Source organism: Schistocerca gregaria, chromosome 5 (genome assembly GCF_023897955.1).
Source record: "Schistocerca gregaria isolate iqSchGreg1 chromosome 5, iqSchGreg1.2, whole genome shotgun sequence".
Taxonomy (NCBI): domain Eukaryota; kingdom Metazoa; phylum Arthropoda; class Insecta; order Orthoptera; family Acrididae; genus Schistocerca; species Schistocerca gregaria.
This window is the reverse complement of record NC_064924.1, coordinates 129,049,107-129,071,407: the sequence shown is the minus strand read 5'-3', so window position 1 is coordinate 129,071,407 and position 22,301 is coordinate 129,049,107. Positions and strand designations below refer to the sequence as shown.

Genomic DNA, 22,301 nt, shown 5'->3' with positions numbered 1-22,301 from the left:
ATATATTTGTCCAATGAATACCCGTTTATCATCTGCATTTCTTATCGGTGTAGCAATTTTAATGGACAGTAGTGTAACTAGTGTCGTAATCTTAACGACTCTATCGACGTTCGTAAATGAAGATGAAGTAGTTTGCTGGATAATTATGGTTTTATTATCTCTTGTTTAAATTGGTTTCTCTCTAGACACCGGGACACGTTTAGAGTTGCGTTACGTTGCACGAGATGTGTGTGGTGTTCTGGAGGACTTATCTTCTTCTGATTTTAACCACCATCACTTCCTGCCGCACAGCATAAGGTGAGTCTGATACAGTGGGCTTGGTAAGTCATTTGCCCAGGAAACTGGATCCAGTTTCCCAGGCGGTTACCGCGGTTCTTAGAATTCTATGCCGAGCCGCAACGTGATTAGCACGCTCTAGTCGTCCTTGATTTCCCTTTTACGTTCTTTCGTTTTAAGCTGGAGGTCGGAGAGTAGCTTTCAATACCTAGTTCTTTGCCGCTGATTTTGTCTGTTTTGAATGAGCGCTTACTGGAGTCCTGTACATTTGGGAAGACGTGTGAGTCTGCCTCCGTATAACTGAATCGCTGTCCACAGCTTTTCTTCCGTCGTTGTGTCGTATTCTGTGCGAAATTCTTTGTCATAGATTGTGTCTCGTTGCGCAGTCTTACAGTGGCTCTCTGTTTACACCTACACTTGCCTCCACCTCTGTTCCACATCCACTTCGACTACCAGTTGCAGTGCCAGGTGCACGTTTTCACGCTCCTCCTCCTCTGCTTACTGCTAAAACTGTCATGTTCGTCTTCTGTTGCGTTTCTCCTCGGTGATAACATATATAGCTTTAACATTCGACTCCACATTAAGACTAGATTCAACACGAGGGCTGAGTGTAGTAGCTTCGTTCAAACAAAACTGTTGGGCGTGTCATTGCACTCGATTGTCTTCTTTCGGTTCTCACAACTTTCGCTCAGGTTTCCAGCTGAAATGCATCTGGAGCGCATGTCGGGTTACTTTTCATACACAAAATATGTCGTATAGCTCCATACCGTTCCATAATATGAATCTGCTTCTCCTGTTTTATAGCCATTTAGCTTTCCATGACAGAGGTTTCCCGAAAATTAGGCAAATTACAGATCGACGACCTTATCATGACATGGATCCAAGACCACAAGCAAAATGTTATTTATCGCCCCCTATTCCTCAAACAGTTGCCTTTCCTAGGAAAGACCGTTAAAAATAAATCTGAAACTAGAGATCGCGGAAATGGATTGTTTTCCTTTTCAAATACGTACTATACAGACATTCCCTTGTAACAAAATAAATTTATGAATCTTATTCTACTGCTATACACATCTACATCTACATCTACATACATACTCCGCAATCTACCATACGGTGGGTGGCTGAGGGTACCTCGTACCACAACTAACATCTTCTCTCCCAAACAGAACGAGGGAAAAATGACTGCCTATATGCTTCTGTACGAGCCATAATCTCTCTTATCTTATTTTTGTGGTCTTTCCGCGAAATATAAGTTGGTGGCAGTAAAATTGTACTGCAGACAGCCTCAAATGCTGGTTCTCTTAATTTCCTCAGTAGCGATTCACGAAAAGAACGCTTCCTTTCCTCCAGAGACTCCCACCCGAGTTCCTGAAGCATTTCTGTAACACTCGCGTGATTATCAAACCTACCAGTAACAAATCTAGCAGCCAGCCTTTGAATTCCTTCTATGTCCTCCCTCAATCCGACCTTATAGGGATCACAAACGCTCGAGCAGTACTCAAGAATAGGTCGTATTAGTGTTTTATAAGCGGTCTCCTTTACAGATAAACCACATCTTCCCAAAATTCTACCAATGAACCGAAGACGACTATCCGCCTTCCCCACAACTGCCATTACATGTTTGTCCCACTTCATATCGCTCTGCAATGTTACGCCCAAATATGTAATCGACGTGACTGTGTCAAGCGCTACACTACTAATGGAGTATTCTAACATTACGGGATTCTTTTTCCAATTCATCTGCATTAATTTATATTTATCTATATTTAGCGTTAGCAGCCATTCTTTACACCAATCACAAATCCTGTCCAAGTCATCTTGTGTCCTCCTGCAGTCACTCAACGACGACACGTTCCCGTACACCACAGCATCATCAGCAAACAGCCACACATTGCTATTCACCCTATCCAAAAGATCATTTATGTAGACAGAAAACAACAGCGGACCTACCACACTTCCCTGGGACACTCCAGATGATACCTCCAATGAACACTCACCATCGAGAACAACGTACTGGGTTCTATTACTTAAGAAGTCTTCGAGCCACTCACATATTTGGGAACCAATCCCAGATGCTTGTACCTTAGTCAGGAGTCTGCAGTGGGGCACCGAGTCAAATGCTTTCCGGAAGTCAAGGAATATGGCATCCGTCTGATACAATTCATCCATGGTTCGCAAGATATCATGCGAAAAAAGGATGAGTTGCATTTCGCAGGAGCGATGCTTTCTAAAGCCGTGCTGATGCATGGACAGCAACCTCTCTGTCTCAAGGAAATTCATTATATTCGAACTGAGAATATGTTCGAGAATCATGCAACAAACCGATGTTAAGGATATTGGTCTGTAATTTTGAGGATCCGTCCTTCTTATCTACTCTAAGACAAAGAGAAAACGACGCACCATGAAAGAATTATCAGAATGGGACGAAAATCGGTAGAAGTGACCTACATGTTCAGACGAACAAATGCAAATGATGCAGTTTCACAAAAATTGGTTGATTTGTTAAAGTTAAAGAGCTTCACAAATTGAGCAAGTCAGTAACGCGTTAGTCCACCTCTGGCCGTTATGCAGGCAGCTAACCGGCTTGTCATTGATTTATAGAGTTGTTAAATGTCCTCCTGGGGGATATCGTGCCAAATTCTGTCCAATTGGCGCGTTATATCGCCCAGCCCCGAGCTGGTTGGAGGGCTCTGCCGATAACGCTCCAAACGTTCCCGATTTGGGTAACATCCAGCGACCTTGCGGGCCACGGTAGGCTTTTGCAAGCACAGCAAAAAGATCGGCGTGTGCGGGCGAGGATTACCTTGCTAAAATGTAAGCCATGGATGGCTTGCCATGGACGCCAAGACAACAGGTCGAAGATTATCGTGTACGTATCGCAGTAATGTAAGGGTGCCGACGATAATAAACGAAGGTGTCCTGATGGAAAGAAAGGCACCTTAGACTATCAGTCCCGGTTGTCGGACCATATGGCGAGTGATAGATTGGTATCCCACCGCTGTCCGTGGAGTCTCCAGACACGTTTCTACCTGGAATCTCATTGAACAGAGTAGTATCGTCTTCATTGATGAGTCACACTTCGAAATGATCTCCGATGACCAGAGGAAACTTGTCTGGAGACGCTCAGGAAAGTGGCGGGATACCAACCTGACTGACTGACGTCTACGATACTATGGTTCCCATTTTCTTGCCCTTAAGAATAAGCCATACTCGTCTTACATTACTGGCCATTAAAATAGCTACACCACGAAGATGACAGACGCGAAATTTAACCGACAGGAAAGAGATCCTGTGATATGAAAATGATTAGGTTTTCAGAGCATTCACACAAGGTTGGCGCCGGTGGCGACACCTACAACGTGCTTACATGAGGAAAGTTTCCACCCGATTTCTCATACACAAACAGCAGTTAACCGGCGTTACCTGGAGAACGTTGTTGTGATGCCTCGTGCAAGGAGGAGAAGTGCGTACCAACACGTTTCCGACTTTGATAAAGGTCGGATTGTAGCCTATCGCGATTGCTCGCGACATTGCTGCTTGCGTTGGTCGAGATCCAATGACTGTTAGCAGAATATGGAATCGTTGGGTTCAGAGGGGAATACGGAACACCGTGCTGCATCCCAACGGCCTCGTATCACTAGCAGTCGAGATGACAGGCAGCTTATCCGCATGACTGTAACGGATCGTGCAGTCACGTCTCGATCCCTGAGCCAACAAATGGGTACGTTTGCAAGATAACAACCATCTGCACGAACAGCTCGACGACGTTTGTAGCAGCATGGACTATCAGCTCAGAGACCATGGCTGCAGTTACCCTTGACGCTGCATCACAGACAGGAGCTCCTGCGATGGTGTAGTCAACGACGCACCTGGGTGCACGAATGGCAAAACGTCATTTTTTCGGATGAATCCAGGTTCTGTTTACAGCATCATCATGGTCGCATCCGTGTTTTGCGACATCGCGGTGAACGCACATTGGAAGCGTGTATTCGTCATCGCCATACTGGCGTATCACCCGGGGCGTAATGGTACGTGGTGCCATTTGTTACACGTCTGTGTCACCTCTTGTTCGCATTGACGGCACTTTGAACAGTGGACGTTACATTTCAGATGTGTTACAACCCATGGCTCTACCCTTCATTCGATCCCTGCGAAACCCTACATTTCAGCACGATAATGCACGACCGCATGTTCCACGTCCTGTACGGGCATTTCTGGATACTGAAAACGTTCGACTGCTGCCCTGGCCAGCACAGTCTCCAGATCTCTCACCAATTGAAAACGCCTGGTCAATGATGGACGAGCAACTGGCTCGTCACAATACGCCAGTCACTACCCTTGATGAACTGTGATATCGTGTTGAAGCTGCATGGGCAGCTGTACCTGTGCACCCAATCCGAGCTCTTTTTGACTCAAGGCCCAGGCGTATTACGGCCAGAGATGGTTGTTCTGGGTACTGATTTCTCAGGATCTATGCACCCAAATTGCGTGAAAATGTAATCACATGTCAGTTCTTGTATAATATATTTGTCCAATGAATATCCGTTTATCATCTGCATTTCTTCTTGGTGTAGCAATTTTAATAGACGGTAGTGTACATTCCAGCGAAGCAATGAGTCTCTGAGGGTCTGTGCTGCCTGTCTTCGTGCTTGCCACTTTGCTACTTTGGCCAGCAAGGTCGCCGGATCTCTCCCCGGTTGAGAACGTTTGGAGCATAATCGGCAGACCCTTTGACGATCTAACGCACCAGTTGGGCAGAATTTTGGATGCTTTTCTGGAGTGATTATCACCGGTGTTGAGACATGGCTGCATTATTATTATCCTGAACGGAAGCTAGCCAGCACAGTATGGAAATGCCCAGTTTCTCAATACCAAAAAAAAAAAAAAAAAAACGGAAGTTGTTCCATCTGCACGGAAAGTGATTGCGATTACATTACTTGACTGTCATGGAATGATTTACGAGTGTGCACATCCCTCTCACACTACTGTTACAGCAGGACACTACACTTCAGTTTTGGTAAACTGAGGAAGCACATTTCAAGGAAAATTCCAGAACTTTCTAAGACTGGGTGGCGACTTCATCATGACAATGTGTGGCCCCATGTTGCAAATCAAGTCATGTAGTTTCTAGTTCAATTCAACGTTATCTGTGTACCGCATCCGTATTATAGCTCCTATCTTGCTCCCTGTGTTTTTTTTAACTTCCATCACTAAAGGCAAAGCTTCAGGGCATTCGATTTGAGAACTCTGAAGCAAGCCCAAGAACAATGAAGCGATTCTCAAGGACTCGACAAAGAATGACCTGCATGGTGTGTTCGAGGACTTAGAGATGCTGTAAAAAGTGCATTCAAGTAGGGAGCATGTGCTTTGAAAAAGATTCTGTAAAGCTGAAATTGAGTAGTACACATCTGTGAAAATACCAGTCTCAATTTTTGTTGATCTGCTCTCGTCTTAAGGGACAATACAGTGCCGTAGATTTTGATTTCTGGTTTGATTCTTGACGTTCTATTCTGTGGAATTGTAGTGATATCCGACGGCTTGACTGGAAAGTTCGTTTAATTAGTCAGTCTATATATAGAATTGTAAGCTCTTTTTCGCAACTGACAGCTCATTTACTATGTGTAAGTGAGTTATTCTTAGTGTGTGGTGATTTTTTTTTTTTTTTTTTTTTTTTTGAGGAATCGTAATACTCACGTTCGACCCCTCTAATTTATCAAGCAATCAGGTAAAGTTATTAATTCAGGGCTGAATTACTATCGTGAGATATCTCAGATGTAATGGGGATTGTTATTCAGGCCCGATATCCGCGTGACATTTCCCTAGGCCGATAATTTTCACTCAGTGCCCCCAGGTTTGTACAGGCCAATTGGTCGACAAACCACAACCTCCCGAGATTCTCCACAAATTTAGCTATCAGGCATTCGCCTGTTACGCACCCCATCTTGTTCGGGCACTTACAGTGTCGAAATCTCCCCTCGCCGCGTCACGGGCGCTGTGCACTGTGGGTCTGGCGGTGGGGCTATGGCTGTCACCTCGCGACTTCCAGCTTTCTACATCTACAGTGTGGCGCACGAAATGTGTTACCAATTGTTTCTTTCACAATAATTGTGAAATTATTTACGACGCACATTAGATATCCCGCTGGGATCTCTACAGGGGTACCAGCAGAGCTTGGAAAAACAAATGAGTTACGAAATGACGAGTAATTCACGATACTGCCGCTAGGAGACTAGTAAGCGGCAATGGCTGACAATTGAAGACTGACGACACAGCAACGATCGGCAATTATGTTACTTTTTCATGAAACGAAAAGCCTATTTCTGACTCAGAGGCGTTTCCGACAACAGTTTAACACACGATGGGTCCCTTGCAAGAAGACCATCCACAGGTTGTACGATAAATTTGTACAGGAAGGAACAGTATTGGAAGCGAAGCGACCTCGACCTAAGCCTGTTTGTTCGCCGGAAAATACTGAAGCGCTACGAGCTGCTGTACAGAGAAGTCCCGGGAAATCGTATGGAAAGGCAGCAGTGCAACTGGGAATATCCACACGCTCCGTTCAACGCATTCTTAAAAGTGACCTCCATATGTACCCATACAAGATTATCTGTGCACAGAAGCTCACTGAAGAAAACAAACAGCAAAGACTACTGTTTGCTCAGGGCGGAGGATAGGGAAGAAACTCTCAACAACGTTTGGTTTTCAGAAGAGACGCATTTTCATTTAGACAGTGTGGTTAACAAACAAAATGTACGCTTTTGGGCCACTGGAAACCCACAAGTGCTTCATGAACGACAACATTATGCGCCGAGGATTACAGCGTGGGCAGCAATTTCCAGTCACGGACTTATTTGACCTTTTTTCCTTGAAGAAACTGTGAACATCGAGAGTTATTTGAGCTTGCTTCGCAATAGCTTCATTCCGCAGCTTCTTGCTACTGCCTTGCCCTACAACACGCAGTGGTTCATACAAGATGGAGCAAGGCCACATACTGTAAACACTGTGTTGGAGTTTTTACACGAGCATTTCGACATGCGGACCTTTTCACTCAGGTTTCCAGGCCGCTTCAATGACGGACAAAATTGCCCCCCCCCCCCCCCTCCAATAGTCCAGACCTCAACCCATGTGGCTTTTTTCTTGGGGGTACCTAAAGGAAAAAATTTCCCGAAACGTCCACGTGATTTAATGGAGCTCAGGAGACTTATTCTTCAAGGTTGCAGTGAAATTACGGAAGAAATGTGCCGTAGGGTAATCACCAACTTCTGTGTTCGTTTGAAGGAAGTTAGGAAACGAAATGGTGGACATATTGAGCATGTGCCGAGTTACAACAAATCTCCATGGACGGCTCTTCATTGTAGTATATGTTCCTTTCAGATTGTATTGACAATAAAGTTTATATTCGATAACAAAATGGTAACACATCTCGTGCGCCACCCTGTACATCTAGATGGATACTCTGCAAATCACATTTAAGTGCCTGGCAGAGGGTTCATCGAACCACCTTCACAGTTCTCTATTATTCCAATCTCGTACAAGGCGCGGAAAGCACGAATACCTATATCTTTGCGTACGAGCTCTGATTTCCCCTATTTTATCGTGGTGATCGTTTCTCCCTATGTAGGTCGGTGCCAATAAAATATTTTCGCATTCGGAGGAGAAAGTTGGTGATTGGAATTACGTGAGAAGATTCCGTCGTGACGAAAAACGCCTTTCTTTTAATTATGTCCAGCGCAAATCCTGTATCATTTCTGTGATACTGTGTCCCATCTTTCGCGATAATACAAAACGTGCTGCCCTTCTTTGAACTTTTTCGATGTACTCCGTCTGTCCTATCTGGTAAGGATCCCATTGCGCGCAGCAGTATTCTAAAAGAGGACGGGCAAGCGTAGTGTAGGCAGTCTCCTTAGTAGATCTGTCACATTTTCTAAGTGTCCTGTCAATAAAACGCAGTCTTTGGTTAGCCTCTCCCACAACATTTTCTATCTGTTCCTCGCAATTTAAGTTGTTCGTAACTTGGCTGTTTGCGTGCCGGGGTGGCCATGCGGTTCTAGGCACTACAGTCTGGAGCCGCGCGACCGCTACGGTCGCAGGTTCTAATCCTGCCTCGGGCAAGGATGTGTGTGATTTCCTTAGGTTAGTTAGGTTTAAGTAGTTCTAAGTTCTAGGCGACTGATGACCTCAGAAGTTAGTGCTCAGAGCCATTTGAACCATTTGAACTTGGCTGTTTACTGCGAGGCACCGGAGTGCCCCAGTTTCAAAGCGACAGGGCTCCGCCTTTCACCCCCTCCCGTTAGCTGTGTACCATTCTCAGCATACTGCCCGGGGGCCAAGCGGCAGTCGCCTTCGTGGAAAAGGCAGCTGGATTTGCTGGCAGAGGTGCTCAGAAATCGCAGAGCCGTTTCCTGAGGTTTTGACGCTCCGAACACTCAGGAAGAAGCCAGAGTCGTCGGGAACATGCCAGCATACTGACTGAAAAATATTGCAGATCAGACACGTCATAATTTTGGTTTCGAAAATCCGTTTATTTTTACCAGACGTCCTCCATGGACATACCCACTAGTCAATCAGTCGACGTCTTCACGTGCGGTAAATACAAAAACTCATTCTACAGTTGATAGCTATGTCTACTACTTCATTTCGATGTGTTGATCTTGTTGTTGTTGTTGTTGTCTTCAGTCCTGAGACTGGTTTGATGCAGCTCTCCATGCTACTCTATCCTGTGCAAGCTGCTTCATCTCCCAGTACCTACTGCAACCTACATCCTTCTGAATCTGCTTAGTGTACTCATCTCTCGGTCTCCCTCTACGATTTTTACCCTCCACGCTGCCCTCCAATGCTAAATTTGTGATCCCTTGATGCCTCAAAACATGTCCTACCAACCGATCCCTTCTTCTAGTCAAGTTGTGCCACAAACTTCTCTTCTCTCCAATCCTATTCAATACCTCCTCATTAGTTACGTGCTCTATCCACCTTATCTTCAGTATTCTTCTGTAGCACCACATTTCGAAAGCTTCTATTCTCTTCTTGTCCAAACTAGTTATCGTCCATGTTTCACTTCCATACATGGCTACACTCCAAACAAATACTTTCAGAAACGACTTCCTGATACATAAATCTATATTCGAAGTTAACAAATTTCTCTTCTTCAGAAACGCTTTCCTTGCCATTGCCAGTCTACATTTTGTATCCTCTCTACTTCGACCATCAGCAGTTATTTTACTTCCTAAATAGCAAAACTCCTTTACTACTTTAAGTGTCTCATTTCCTAATCTAATTCCCTCAGCATCACCCGATTTAATTTGACTACATTCCATTATCCTCGTTTTGCTTTTGTTAATGTTCATCTTATATCCTCCTTTCAAGACACTGTCCATTCCGTTCAACTGCTCTTCCAAGTCCTTTGCCGTCTCTGACAGAATTACAATGTCATCGGCGAACCTCAAAGTTTTTACTTCCTCTCCATGAATTTTAATACCAACTCCAAATTTTTCTTTTGTTTCCTTTACTGCTTGCTCAATATACAGATTGAATAACATCGGGGAGAGGCTACAACCCTGTCTCACTCCTTTCCCAACCACTGCTTCCCTTTCATGCCCCTCGACTCTTATGACTGCCATCTGGTTTCTGTACAAATTATAAATAGCCTTTCGCTCCCTGTATTTTACCCCTGCCACCTTTAGAATTTGAAAAAGAGTATTCCAGTCAACATTGTCAAAAGCTTTCTCTAAGTCTACAAATGCTAGAAACGTAGGTTTGCCTTTTCTTAATCTTTCTTCTAAGATAAGTCGTAAGGTCAGTATTGCCTCACGTGTTCCAACATTTCGACGGAATCCAAACTGATCCTCCCCGAGGTCTGCATCTACCAGTTTTTCCATTCGTCTGTAAAGAATTCGCGTTAGTATTTTGCAGCCGTGGCTTATTAAACTGATAGTTCGGTAATTTTCACATCTGTCAGCACCTGCTTTCTTTGGGATTGGAATTATTATATTCTTCTTGAAGTCTGAGGGTATTTCGCCTGTCTCATACATCTTGCTCACCAGCTGGTAGAGTTTTGTCATGACTGGCTCTCCCAAGGCCGTCAGTAGTTCTAATGGAATGTTGTCTACTCCGGGGGCCTTGTTTCGACTCAGGTCTTTCAGTGCTCTGTCAAACTCTTCACGCAGTATCGTATCTCCCATTTCGTCTTCATCTACATCCTCTTCCATTTCCATAATATTGTCCTCAAGTACATCGCCCTTGTATAGACCCTCTATATACTCCTTCCACCTTTCTGCCTTCCCTTCTTTGCTTAGAACTGGGCTGCCATCTGAGCTCTTGATATTCATACACGTGGTTCTCTTCTCTCCAAAGGTCTCTTTAATTTTCCTGTAGGCAGTATCCATCTTACCCCTAGTGAGATAAGCTTCTACATCCTTACATTTGTCCTCTAGCCATCCCTGTTTAGCCATTTTGCACTTCCTGTCGATCTCATTTTTGAGACGTTTGTATTCCTTTTTGCCTGCTTCATTTACTGCATTTTTATATTTTCTCCTTTCATCAATTAAATTCAATATTTCTTCTGTTACCCAAGGATTTCTAGCAGCCCTCGTCTTTGTACCTACTTTATCCTCTGCTGCCTTCACTACTACATCCCTCAGAGCTACCCATTCTTCTTCTACTGTATTTTTTTCCCCTGTTCCTGTCAATTGTTCCCTTATGCTCTCCCTGAAACTCTGCACAACCTCTGGTTTAGTCAGTTTATCCAGGTCCCATCTCCTTAATTTCCCACATTTTTGCAGTTTCTTCAGTTTTAATCTACAGGTCATAACCAATAGATTGTGGTCAGAGTCCACATCTGCCCCTGGAAATGTCTTACAACTTAAAACCTGGTTCCTAAATCTCTGTCTTACCATTATATAATCTATCTGATACCTTTTAGTATCTCCAGGTAAAATACATTGTTTGTTCTTTAACAAAATCTTTCATTTGCTAACTATGCCTATCAGTAGTTAGTGCCTTCAGTAGTTAGAATCTTTTATTTAGCTGGCAGTAGTGGCGCTCGCTGTATTGCAGTAGTTGGAGTAACGAAGATTTTTGTGAGGTAAGTGATTCATGAAAGGTATAGGTTATTGTTAGTCAGGGCCACTCTTTTGTAGGGATTTTTGAAAGTCAGATTGGGTTGCGCTAAAACATATTGTGTCAGTTTAGTGATGATCAGAATAAGTAAAGAGAGATATGTCTGAGTACGTTCAGTTTTGCTCAGCTGTTTGAAAATCAAATAACGTAAGGGGTTTACCAGCACAGTAATTCATTAATTTTCTAAGGGGACGTTTCAAGCTCTTTTCATACCTGCAATGAGTCTGATGTGCTGTCATCTTTTTAAAACCCACTTGCTTCAAGACTATGTTTATTTTCCTCTCTGCAGACGGTTGTTATTTATGTGAATATCTTGTCCATTATAGAGAGGAACCTGAGTCGTTTACAGTTTGCTTAAGTCTTGTTTGACTACTATGCTGTGGAGAAAAACTGCTATTGCACTGTTCCAGTTTTTTTGAGTTACCTTGCTGTGTAGACATTTGGTAAATAATTTTGCTGGTTCCTACTGTATTACCATTCCTTCTAGTTTAACCATTTCCATTAAAATTGCATCATGTGATGGCGCCTTTCCTTTCTTCGTACCTCGACATCTCAACTGGCATTATATCCAAATTGTCAGTATTTCTGTCATTGACGATTTGTGCTTCTGCTTAATATTTTGAAATTTTGGAACGTTTGTACAGTGTCGTCGTGTTATTAGTGGATGTCATTTGCCGTCTTAATAGTTATGTAATATATTCGTAACATAACTTTTTTTTATGTTATTTGTATTCTCTCAGCTCACTGGACTCGTTTTCGGGAGGAAGACGGTTCAAACCAGCGTCCAGCCATCCTGATGTAAGTTTTCCGTGATTACCCTAAATCGCTTCTGGCAAATGCCGGGATGGTTTCTTTGGAAGGGCACGGCCGATGTCGTTCCCCATCCTTCCCTAATCTGAGCTTGTGCTCCGCCTCTAATGGCCGGCCGGGGTGGCCGAGCGGTTCTAGGCGCTTCAGTCCGGAGCCGCGCTGCTGCTACGGTCGCAGGTTCGAATCCTGCCTCGAGCGTGGATGTGTGTGATATCTTTAGGTTAGTCTGGATTACGTAGTTCCAAGTCTGGGAGACTGATGACCTAGGATGTTAAGTCCCTTAGTGCTTAGAGCCATTTGAACCATCTGCCTCTAATGAACGTGTTGTCGACGGGGCGTTAAACACTGATCTCCCCCTCCTCCTCTTCATATTCTTATTCTTTTCTCTCGTTTCTCTAAGTATGTGTTGTTTATTTCTTCCCAAATTCTCTCGAACAAATTTCCGAACTGTTTTGTTTCCTTTGAGATACCGTATCGAGATTCTGTTATCATTAGTTTAAATCTCACTCTTTTCTGGAATAGCCGTCTTATTCTATTTGGTATTTTCTTTTATTTACTTCATCCCTTCATACTTAACAAATTTTGCTCTTCAATTAATAATTACCTCTTTGGTCTCCGTCTCTGTAATTTTCGTCTTCCACTACACCGAATTTTGTGTACCTCATGCCAAAAACACCCGCACTGAAAAACTATATTCTTTTCTTTGTGTATCACTTTTATTTAAAATTCAGCCGTTATCATTCGTAATATAATTGCTTCGTTTATCGGTCTTTAACTTTCTGAGAAGTCCTTTACGTCTTCGTCATAATATGAACTCCTTGATGCACTGATTTGAGTGGTATCCATTAAATATCTTTTGTTTATTTTTGTCAGCGAATCCGGACCAGGAGAGGATCCAGGTTTCGGTTTTGTGGGGGTGAGGGAGTGTCACGGTCTCTGTCTTCCACTCCCGACACTGTTTGCGTGCACCCCTACATTTAACGTGCCTCAAACGGCTAGGATTTTAACAATAAAATATGTAACATGTTAATGTAACGATAGTAACTTGAGTCCATCAGCGGTTAGTACAATCCGCGCTATTTTTTATTTCGCTAAATTTTGTGTTGCACGTAAGTTGTTCGGCGTGGCCTATGATCTGAAGCTACTGCTTGAGTTTCACCGCGCTGCTGCTCTCAATATTCTTTCACCTCGGCAGGCAGATTGACGTCCCAGGAAACTACACTTGGCGGAACGGCTTCCAGTAAGCCATCCATGGTAGCCCGACCTGCCAGTGCTGAGACATGGATGGAGATGTGCCCACGGCAGCCTCAGCTTGAGACTGGGGACTTCGGAATCTCGGGGCTTCGTAACAACACGACCAGCTGTCGTGCCGATCATGTGCCAGCAAGCTGTCACTCACGTCCCAGGCCGATGTTGCCATTTGGCAGTCAGTCAATCTCCACGTGACTCATAAAGCATTACAGTCGAGAAGGTTGCAGGCTTTGACTCAACATGCTGTCTGCAGACTGGGTCGATGGCCAGCATTTCCACGCTTTATCCCCTGTAAAGCTATCCACCGATATGGTCACACGGCCACGAACAGCCATCTCTGCAGTCAATGTTGCAATTTGCTGTGGTTGATCCCCTTTAATTGTTACTAAAATGTAAATAATAGCAGCGCCACTCCTCGTTCTTTCATAGATTCGCTCTGACCATCTGACTCTTTATGTCACAGTAGAGAGTAACACGTTATCAACGCAGGTCCAAACGTCCCTAGTTTCCGCAATATTAGACAATCAACTTTTGTTACTATCTAATTTACGATCGTTTCTCAACTCCTTATTGAAAATTCGTAAAGTGCTGTAACCAGTGTGCAGTTTGTGTGAGCTGTTCTAGTACGCCACAACTGAAGATCAACACCAACATGTATACTAACATTGTCAGTGAACACTTGCTCAGACCAGACACAATGTTATACAAGCGTGCAATGGCGTACGAACTTTACTTGCCTAACGCGTCGACTCGGTACTAGCAATAGCTCAAGGAATTTGCTTCGTGTAGAGCATCATAAGAGTCGAGGGGCATGGAAGGGTATCAATAGTTGAGGAGGGAGTGAGACAGTGTTGTAACCTGTCCCCGATCTTATCCGATATGTACACTGAGCAAGCAGTAACTGAAACAGACGAAATATTTGAAGTAGGAATTAAAGACCAGGGAGAACAAAAAAAGTGAGTTTTCCCGATGACATTGTAATTCTGTCAACAACATCAAGGGACTTAGAAAATCTGCTGAACGAAATGGGCAGCGTCTCGGAAGGAGGTTAAAAGATGAACGTCAACAAAAGCAAAGCGAGGATAATGGAATGTAATGGAATTAAATCAGGTAATGCAAAGGGTATCTGATTAGGAAACGAGACACTTAAAGTAGTAGATGAGTTTTGTTATTTGGGGAGCAAAATAACTGATGACGGCCGAAGTAGAGAGCATATAAAATTTAGTCTGGTAATGACAAAAAAAGCGTTTCTGAATAAGAGAAATCTGTTAACATCGAGTGTAGATTTAAGTGTCAGGAAATCTTTTCTGAAAGTATTTGTATGGAGTGTGGCCATGTGCGAAAGTGAAACGTGATGATAAACAGTTTAGACAAGAAGAGAATGGAAGCTTTTGCAGTGTGATACTACGTAAGAATGCTGAAGATTAGATGGGTCAAATGGCTCTGAGCACTATGGGACTTAACATCTGTGGTCATCAGTCCCCCAGAACTTAGAACTACTTAAACCTAACGAACCTAAGGACATCACACACATCTATGCCCGAGGCAGGATTCGAACCAGCGACCGCAGCAGTCGCGCGGTTCCGGACTGAGCGCCTAGAACCGCTTGGCCACCGCGGCCGGCAGCACATAACTAATGAGAAGGTACTGAATAGATTTTGGGAGAAAAGAAATTTGTGGCAGTGCCTGACTAGAAGAAGGGATCGGTTGGTAGGACATGTTCTGAGATATCAAGGGATCATTAATTTAGTATTAGTGGGAAGTGTGTGCGGGAGACGTAGACGAATACAGCAAGAAAATTCAGAAGGATGTAGGTTGCGGTAGTTACTCGGAGATGAAGAGGCTTGCGCAGGATAAAGAAGTATGGAGAGTTGCATCAATCCAGATCTCGGACTGAAGACCACAACAACAGCGAGTGGAATCTGAAAAGTAAGTTACCCATTACTATGACAGGCCAAGTAACTTTTACTGAATGCTGCGGTGAACTTCAAACAGACACACACACATGACACTATTTTTCAACGTAATTACCAAGTCTCTGTAAACAGCTGGGACGTTTTTCCAGTCAGTCAGTCCCTCGGCAATAGAAATCCGCTGCTTGTTCACAGGGCCATAGGAAGACCGCTGTGTGGCCGTCCTCGTCGTTGGAAAATCTGTAATTGCTGAGACTCAGTTCCTCTATCGCCTGGACATTGTCGCCTGGGTGGATGTCGGTGGCCTTCCTTCCCGATCAGCATCAGCCACGTCTGTGTGGCTTTAGCCACCATAATTTCATGGTGAATCTGTGTGTAATTTAGGCGTTTCGCCCACAATAATCGTACCGTCCACGGTACTTTGGGCTATGTTTCCAGTTACTGCGCCACTTCACCCCCACATTGTGACGCACTCGTCATCCAAATCGCAGAAGAACTGCCCATGCAGGAAACCTGAAACAGGCACTTCCTTCTGACAATGCACCAATGTGGTTGCGCAGTGGTGCGACATGTGACACCATTTGAAGTGCCCTCGTACAAAGTTACTGCTGCTTATTTCTGTGACTATTGATGCGCACTGATCTGACCAGGGGGGCGGATCGAGTGAACGAGTTTTTTGTCCTCCATGCTCACCTCACTTCGGGCCACCGACTTTTTCTACAGAGACTTGTCACCTCGAAGGTTTCCATTCAGTGATCGAGCATCTCTTCTGGTGAGGCTGCTGTTTGTCCCAGACTACGGAAGCCAAAAGCTGAACCCTGCATCAATGCGAAGGATGCATACTGTGAATACTTTGAGTGAGGCGTCATCAGCTTTCATAAAATGCAGTAATTTACTAGAGTACCGTGTAGTTACTTCAACTGACATTCTGCTCACGGTAGTCCCCATGGTTCGAAAATTCTGTGGAGCCACATTCATCCGGAGTTTCCTTCTCAGTTTCACCTAAGACTCTGATTTCTCAGTTCCTGCACACTATTTTCAGTGCTCTTACTATGCGATAAACTTTTCTAAATTTAAATAAGTTTGAAACCAAAACCTTTTTAAAGTATCAAATATATCGTTAAAAATATACGGATATTTTGTTCACGCCGATCTATAGAGGGATAATTGACCATCATAATAAAATAATGGAAATCAGATCTCATACGGAAGGATATAGGTGTTCGTTTCATCCGCGCGCTTTCGAGAGCGGAATAATAGAGAATTATTGTGGAGGCGGCTCGATGAACCCTACGCCAGGCACTTAAGTGTTTTTGGGAGAGTATCCATGTAGATGTAGGTGCAGATGTAGAAAAATGAAGAGAGACAAACAAAATTTTGTACATGGCTGCACGTTCAGAGACCGTGAATAGTCACAATTGAAAGAAAACAAGCCTCGGTCACTATTTTTAACGAATTAACCGGGTTTCAACACTGCTAGGAGTGTCTTCCTCAGAATTTAAATCATAGAATGATCTATAACATGGTCACAGAATTATGACTAAAAACGTATGATACAGAGTATAGGTACAGAATCATCGCGAAAGACTGGCAGTACTTATATGTCATTTATAAATGTTGTGTTGAAACCCAGTTAATTCTTTAAAAATAGTGACCGAGGGCTGTTTTCTTTCAATTGAAGAGAGAGAACATAAATAAGCCTGGCAGGCAGGACAGTTGAACAAATGTGGAGATATCGATACTTTCTCCAACAAATATCACCGATATATCAATATCGAAATGGCTGTATCGAGTGCCGATATTTCTAGTTTATATTATATTTTTATCGCAATTTTCGATAAATATTTCAAATTGTTCTTTTAAAATTGTAGTAGAGCACAATATTACTTTCACTGTGTGAAGGAGTTTTACTACTTGAGTTTTCAACACGTCCAGTCTTCCTCCTTGACTGTGTGAATCAAGTATAGACGTCACGAAGAAGAAGTCTAGTTGCACTGTGGGGTGGCGATGTGGGTGGAATAACAAGATTTCCGATGTGAAGAAGCAGCACACCACTTGCGCTAAAAAACGATTTTTAACGCAGCAAATGCGTTATTTCTTCAACTCGGGATTCTTCAAACACAGCTGCAGAAGCTGATGAACCAAAATGTAAATAACAATTTTGGTCTTAGCGGTGGACGGAGACGTGTGAGGGAAATGATGACGTCATTGGCGTCCGGTGCTACCAACATACACACACCAACGTTTAACTTCACCTCGCAATTTTGACACTACAACTGCTAGTTTGATGGCGTTCGCAAGAACGAAAAACAGGTAAGTCGGCATGAAGCGATCCAGACAAATCCGATATGTCACGAAACCGAACGACGGACCCATCGGACACATTTTATTGTGCCACTTACAAGCAGTTACCATTATAAACAGAGTGTTTACCGACAAGCGTGAACGTGCATCTTTTTCCTTTCAACTCTTGCTCTAAGACGGATAAGCAGGCTGCTAGTTTGTTGATGTACAAAATATCTCACAATAACAAATCGATACCTAAATATTCAGCTTTAAAACTGGCAGTTTTTTTACAATGTGCATCCGATATTTTTTGGCCAATTCGTTAATATTTCTCCCGACGAAGTATCGATAATTCTTTTGGTTATATCGAGAGCCTGTACAGAGATTTTAAATATCGATATATCAGACTCACGACATTTCTAAAAATATCAACAGTGCTACTGGCAACTGCGTTTTTATTGGAATTAGTACGAATTTTTCACTGGCTATATGGACATATCTACACAAAGACATCCCTCAATCTCTGATGCCATTTTATAATAATTTTATTGTATTCATTGACAAATTTAGGTTAACTAATTTTTAGATTAACAGCTGCCACATCACACTCTGGAGCTATTTCCTGCATGTAATCGACAGTTCATACAATGCTTGGCCTCACAAATTATGCAGTATACACGACTCGCTTCTTTTGTTACGTGTATTAAGTTTATTTATTCATCCAAAAATCTTTTGCAAATATCCCTTCCCCCACCACCTCCGCCCACCTCGCCCCCCCCCCCCCCACATACACATACATACATTGCTGTAGATCAAAAATGGTTTTCCGCTATTGTAGTTCCACAAGCTGCGAAAATGTAGTGCCAAACACTGTTTTCACTTGAAAACACACTGAAACAGAATGGAGTACAGCAGAAATTAATAACTCTACGATAACTGTGACAGAATTCGTGTTTCGAAATACTGCGAGCAGGGAGCAGTGGTGGAAGCAAAGTAGCGCAACACAGTACACTTTTTGTGGTATGACACAAGATGCGTCTCTTCAGTTGCGCCACTAAACATTGGAAGTTCACACATGGAAATGCAGTATGCCACAAGCTGTGGCGACACTTGTTGCGTGTGTGAACACGACTTTAGACTGTGCTATACAGCGTCTCCCATCTCTCAGAACTCGGAACGAGCACCAAAGTCGACAGACATCCCCAACTGTCGAAAATGGGCAGGTACAGGTCATAGTGACGTCGCGGAGAGGTGTCACCGGGGTGAACCAACACCGACTAAAAGGAAGGCCTCGGCGCTTGTTGGTGACGTCACGTCAGCTAGGCACAGCGAACGCCAGGTCTGTTGCAAGTAGAAACGCCTGGGCGTGCTTATCACTTTTTTGGACAAAATGTTTGGTATTATTTTGGATTCTGCAGTTTTATTTAGCTGAAAGATTTTCTTACTATTGTAAAGCTACAAATGAAGATCATAGTTCTGTATTACTGAATCCTGTCGAAACAAACGTAGATCAATATGAAAAGATGCTTTGGCCCATTGCAAGCTTCGGAAATTTTACATTCAAGTAACTATATTTACTTGATCCATTTTATTATCGAAGCTTACCCCAACCCCCTTACAATTAACCCGTTTTATTTATTTATTTATTTTCGTTTGACATCGTCACTGGAAATGTGAACTAAGTTACATGTGTAAATGTCCAACTGCTGCTAGTCATTAGATAAACAGGAAACCAAATAGCTTCATACATCCAAAATACTACTGAGCTTAAACTTTTTTAAACATGCACATTAGAAAAGACAAATATTCCCCTCTTGCAACTGAAAGGAGAAACTTTATAAGATAAAAAAATTTATTTGATAACACAAGTATCTCTCTTTTGCCTCTTCTCCGTCCCCCACCGTGTCCCCCAACGTGTACAATCGCAAGATATTTCATTAACATTCAGCGGTCCTCACTCCATAGTAAATAAAGATACCTAAAGAAGAGCACCAATATGTTCACAGTTTCTTGTAAAAGCAACCCAGTACAAACGTAACTTCCTCAGATTTACAAATAAGGTAAAGGAGCACGAATTCTGTCGCTGCTGGACCATGAAGTTGTTTTTGTATGTCAGTCCTTAAAACAGGTGGAAATTTAAGTTCAGGAGTACACTATTTGTTAAGAAGTTCAATGAATTGCACAATTAATTGATTGCAGAAATCTCTCAGATCAATGTGTGTTGTTCAACTACCGCCAATAGTTTCACATTTTCCTGTGTCAGAGAGGGAGAAACCACCCGTATGAGTATGCCTGCAACAGACCTGGCGTTCGCCGCGCCTGGCTGACGTGACGTCACGAACAAGCGCCGATGCCTTCCTTTGAGTCGGCGTTGGGTGAACCTGTCGTCTCCCAATGCGACCGAGGTGCAGCCTCGCGTATTCGCCGCACGGAAGACGCGGCGCTGCTCGCCAAGTGCCGGCACGCGGAAGACAGCGGAGCGCGCTATTTTTACGGCAGCGGCACTGACCTTGAACCGCAGTTGGCCGAGTGGCGGCCGCGCGTACGGGATGCCCTGGAAGCTGCGGTAGCGGTAGCGCCGGTGGCAGCCCGCCGCCCCCTCCGCCTCCGCGACGCGGCCGCGCACCGCCCCCGCCTCCACGCGGACTGTCAGCGAGACCTCCGCGTGCCGGGCCTCTTCCTCCGGCGGCGACATCTCTCGCACTGGCCGCCAGCGCCGCCGCCTCGCAGTTATAAGAGGACACTTTCCCGGCATGCAACGCTTCCCGCTGCCCGCGGCGGGTAATTAGGCCGCGAGCGTTTAGAGGCGCGTTCAGGAGCAGTTACGGCTGATTACGAGCGCAGCGCAACGCGGTTAGTGCTGCAGCCTCGAGCAGGTGTGTCAAGAGGACAGGACGGAATACTACCTACTATTACTAACCACAGGCATCAACAGGATGGCCAAGACGCGGCAGTTGCCCCCTCCTGGAATGTGGTGTACAGAATTCCCACACAGGCTGCTCATCAAAAATTGTGCCTCCTCCCTGGCGCGGCAGTGACTTCGGCTTCGTCCTGCATTCCAGGCTGATGCGGAAGTTTACAAAAATTTAGAAAATATTATCTCAAAACTATTTTCTGTCCCTACCTTACAGAATCATTATCTAGCTCCAGAAAGGAATCATTCCAACACGCCGCCGCTGGAATTTATGCGCCTACTTTTAGTAATGGTTCAAAGCAGCTGTGGTCATCAGTCCCCTAGAACTTAGAACTAGTTAAACCTAACTAACCTAAGGACATCACATAACACACAGTCATCACGAGGCAGAGAAAATCCCTGACCCCGCCGGGAATCGAACCCGGGTGCAGGAAGCGAGAACGCTACCGCATGACCACGAGCTGCTGACTACTTCCAGTAGGCGCTTAGGTAACACTGCCCAACATACACCGAAGAGCCAAAGAAATTGGTACACCTGCTTAATATCGTACACGGCCCCCGCGAGCACGTAAAAGTGCCGCAACACGACATGGTATGGACTCAACTAGTGTCTGAAGTAATGCTGCAGAGAACAGACACCATGAATCGTTCAGGACTGTCCATGAAACCCTAAGAGTACAGAGGATGGAGATCTCTTCTGAACAGCAAGTTCGAGGCTTCCCAGATGTGCTCAGTAATGTTCATGTCAGGGGAGTTTGGTGGCCAGAGTGCTCCCGGAGCCACTCTGTAGCAATTCTGGGCGTGTCGGGTGTATCATTGTCCTTCTGGTATTGCCCAAGTCCGTCGGAATGCAGAACGGACATGAATGGATGCAGGTGATCAGCCACGACACTTACTAACAAGTCACCTGTATTTAGACATATAATGGGTCTCATATCACCCCATGCCATTACAGAGCCTCCACCAGCTTCAACAGTCCCCTGCTGACATGCAAGGTCCATGGGTTCAGTAGGTTGTCTCCATACCCGTACACGTCCATCTGCTCCATACAGTTTGAAATGAGACTCGTCCGACTGGCAAGATGTTCCCAGTTGTCAACAGTCCAATGTCGGTGTTGACGAGACCAGGCTTTGTGTCAAGCAGGGTCAATTGGGCAACCTCTACTAATCTAACCCTTCTCCTCCCCCCCTCCCCCATAAAATTGCAGGAAGATCAAATTCAAGCAGGACAATGCAACACACCACACTGCCTCTACTAACGTAAGAAAATGGCAGGAAAATGGGTCACTTGGGCTGCCTCCATTAACCTAAGTCATCCGACCACAACATCTTCCTAGGAATTGGCAGGAAAAGGACTCAGCCTGTTCTGGGCTGCTGGATAGGATTGACGTAAGTCTTTACTTTGCATGCAGTGTTTATTTAAACAATTTGAGACAGTAGCTCCATCCAGTTTGTTCATGATGAGATCTGGAGTCCAACTGACCTAGTACGCAGTACTACCACCAGAGGGCACTGTCGTCCCTTCTGTGATGTAATCCAAGATGGCGGTCTGGGATGGAGAATGGAGGGAATAGGACACAGCCTGTTCTGGGCTTCTGGAGAGAGGAAGGAATGTACTTTATGTATTTTTGGAACAAATTATTTAGCAATGGATTTCACATAGTTTATTTATTATCGTGATACAAAACACTCTCTGTGACCTGCTTGGGGTCACAATATACAGCGTACAGACCT

At 44.2% G+C, this 22,301-nt stretch overlaps 1 protein-coding gene across 2 annotated transcripts in view; it reads right to left on the bottom strand.

Moving 5' to 3' along the window:
• Positions 1-20,356, bottom strand: part of LOC126272555 (juvenile hormone esterase-like) — a 378,748-nt gene extending 358,392 nt beyond the window's left edge. For both annotated transcript variants that reach the window (XR_007549239.1, XM_049975474.1), the window contains exon 1: positions 20,164-20,356. Coding sequence is in view for 1 of the 2 variants with exons in the window: in XM_049975474.1 (XP_049831431.1) it covers positions 20,164-20,349 (186 nt within the window). In the remaining variant the exon portion in view is untranslated. The remainder of the gene's footprint in view (positions 1-20,163) is intronic.
• Between the last annotated feature and the right edge of the window lie 1,945 nt (positions 20,357-22,301).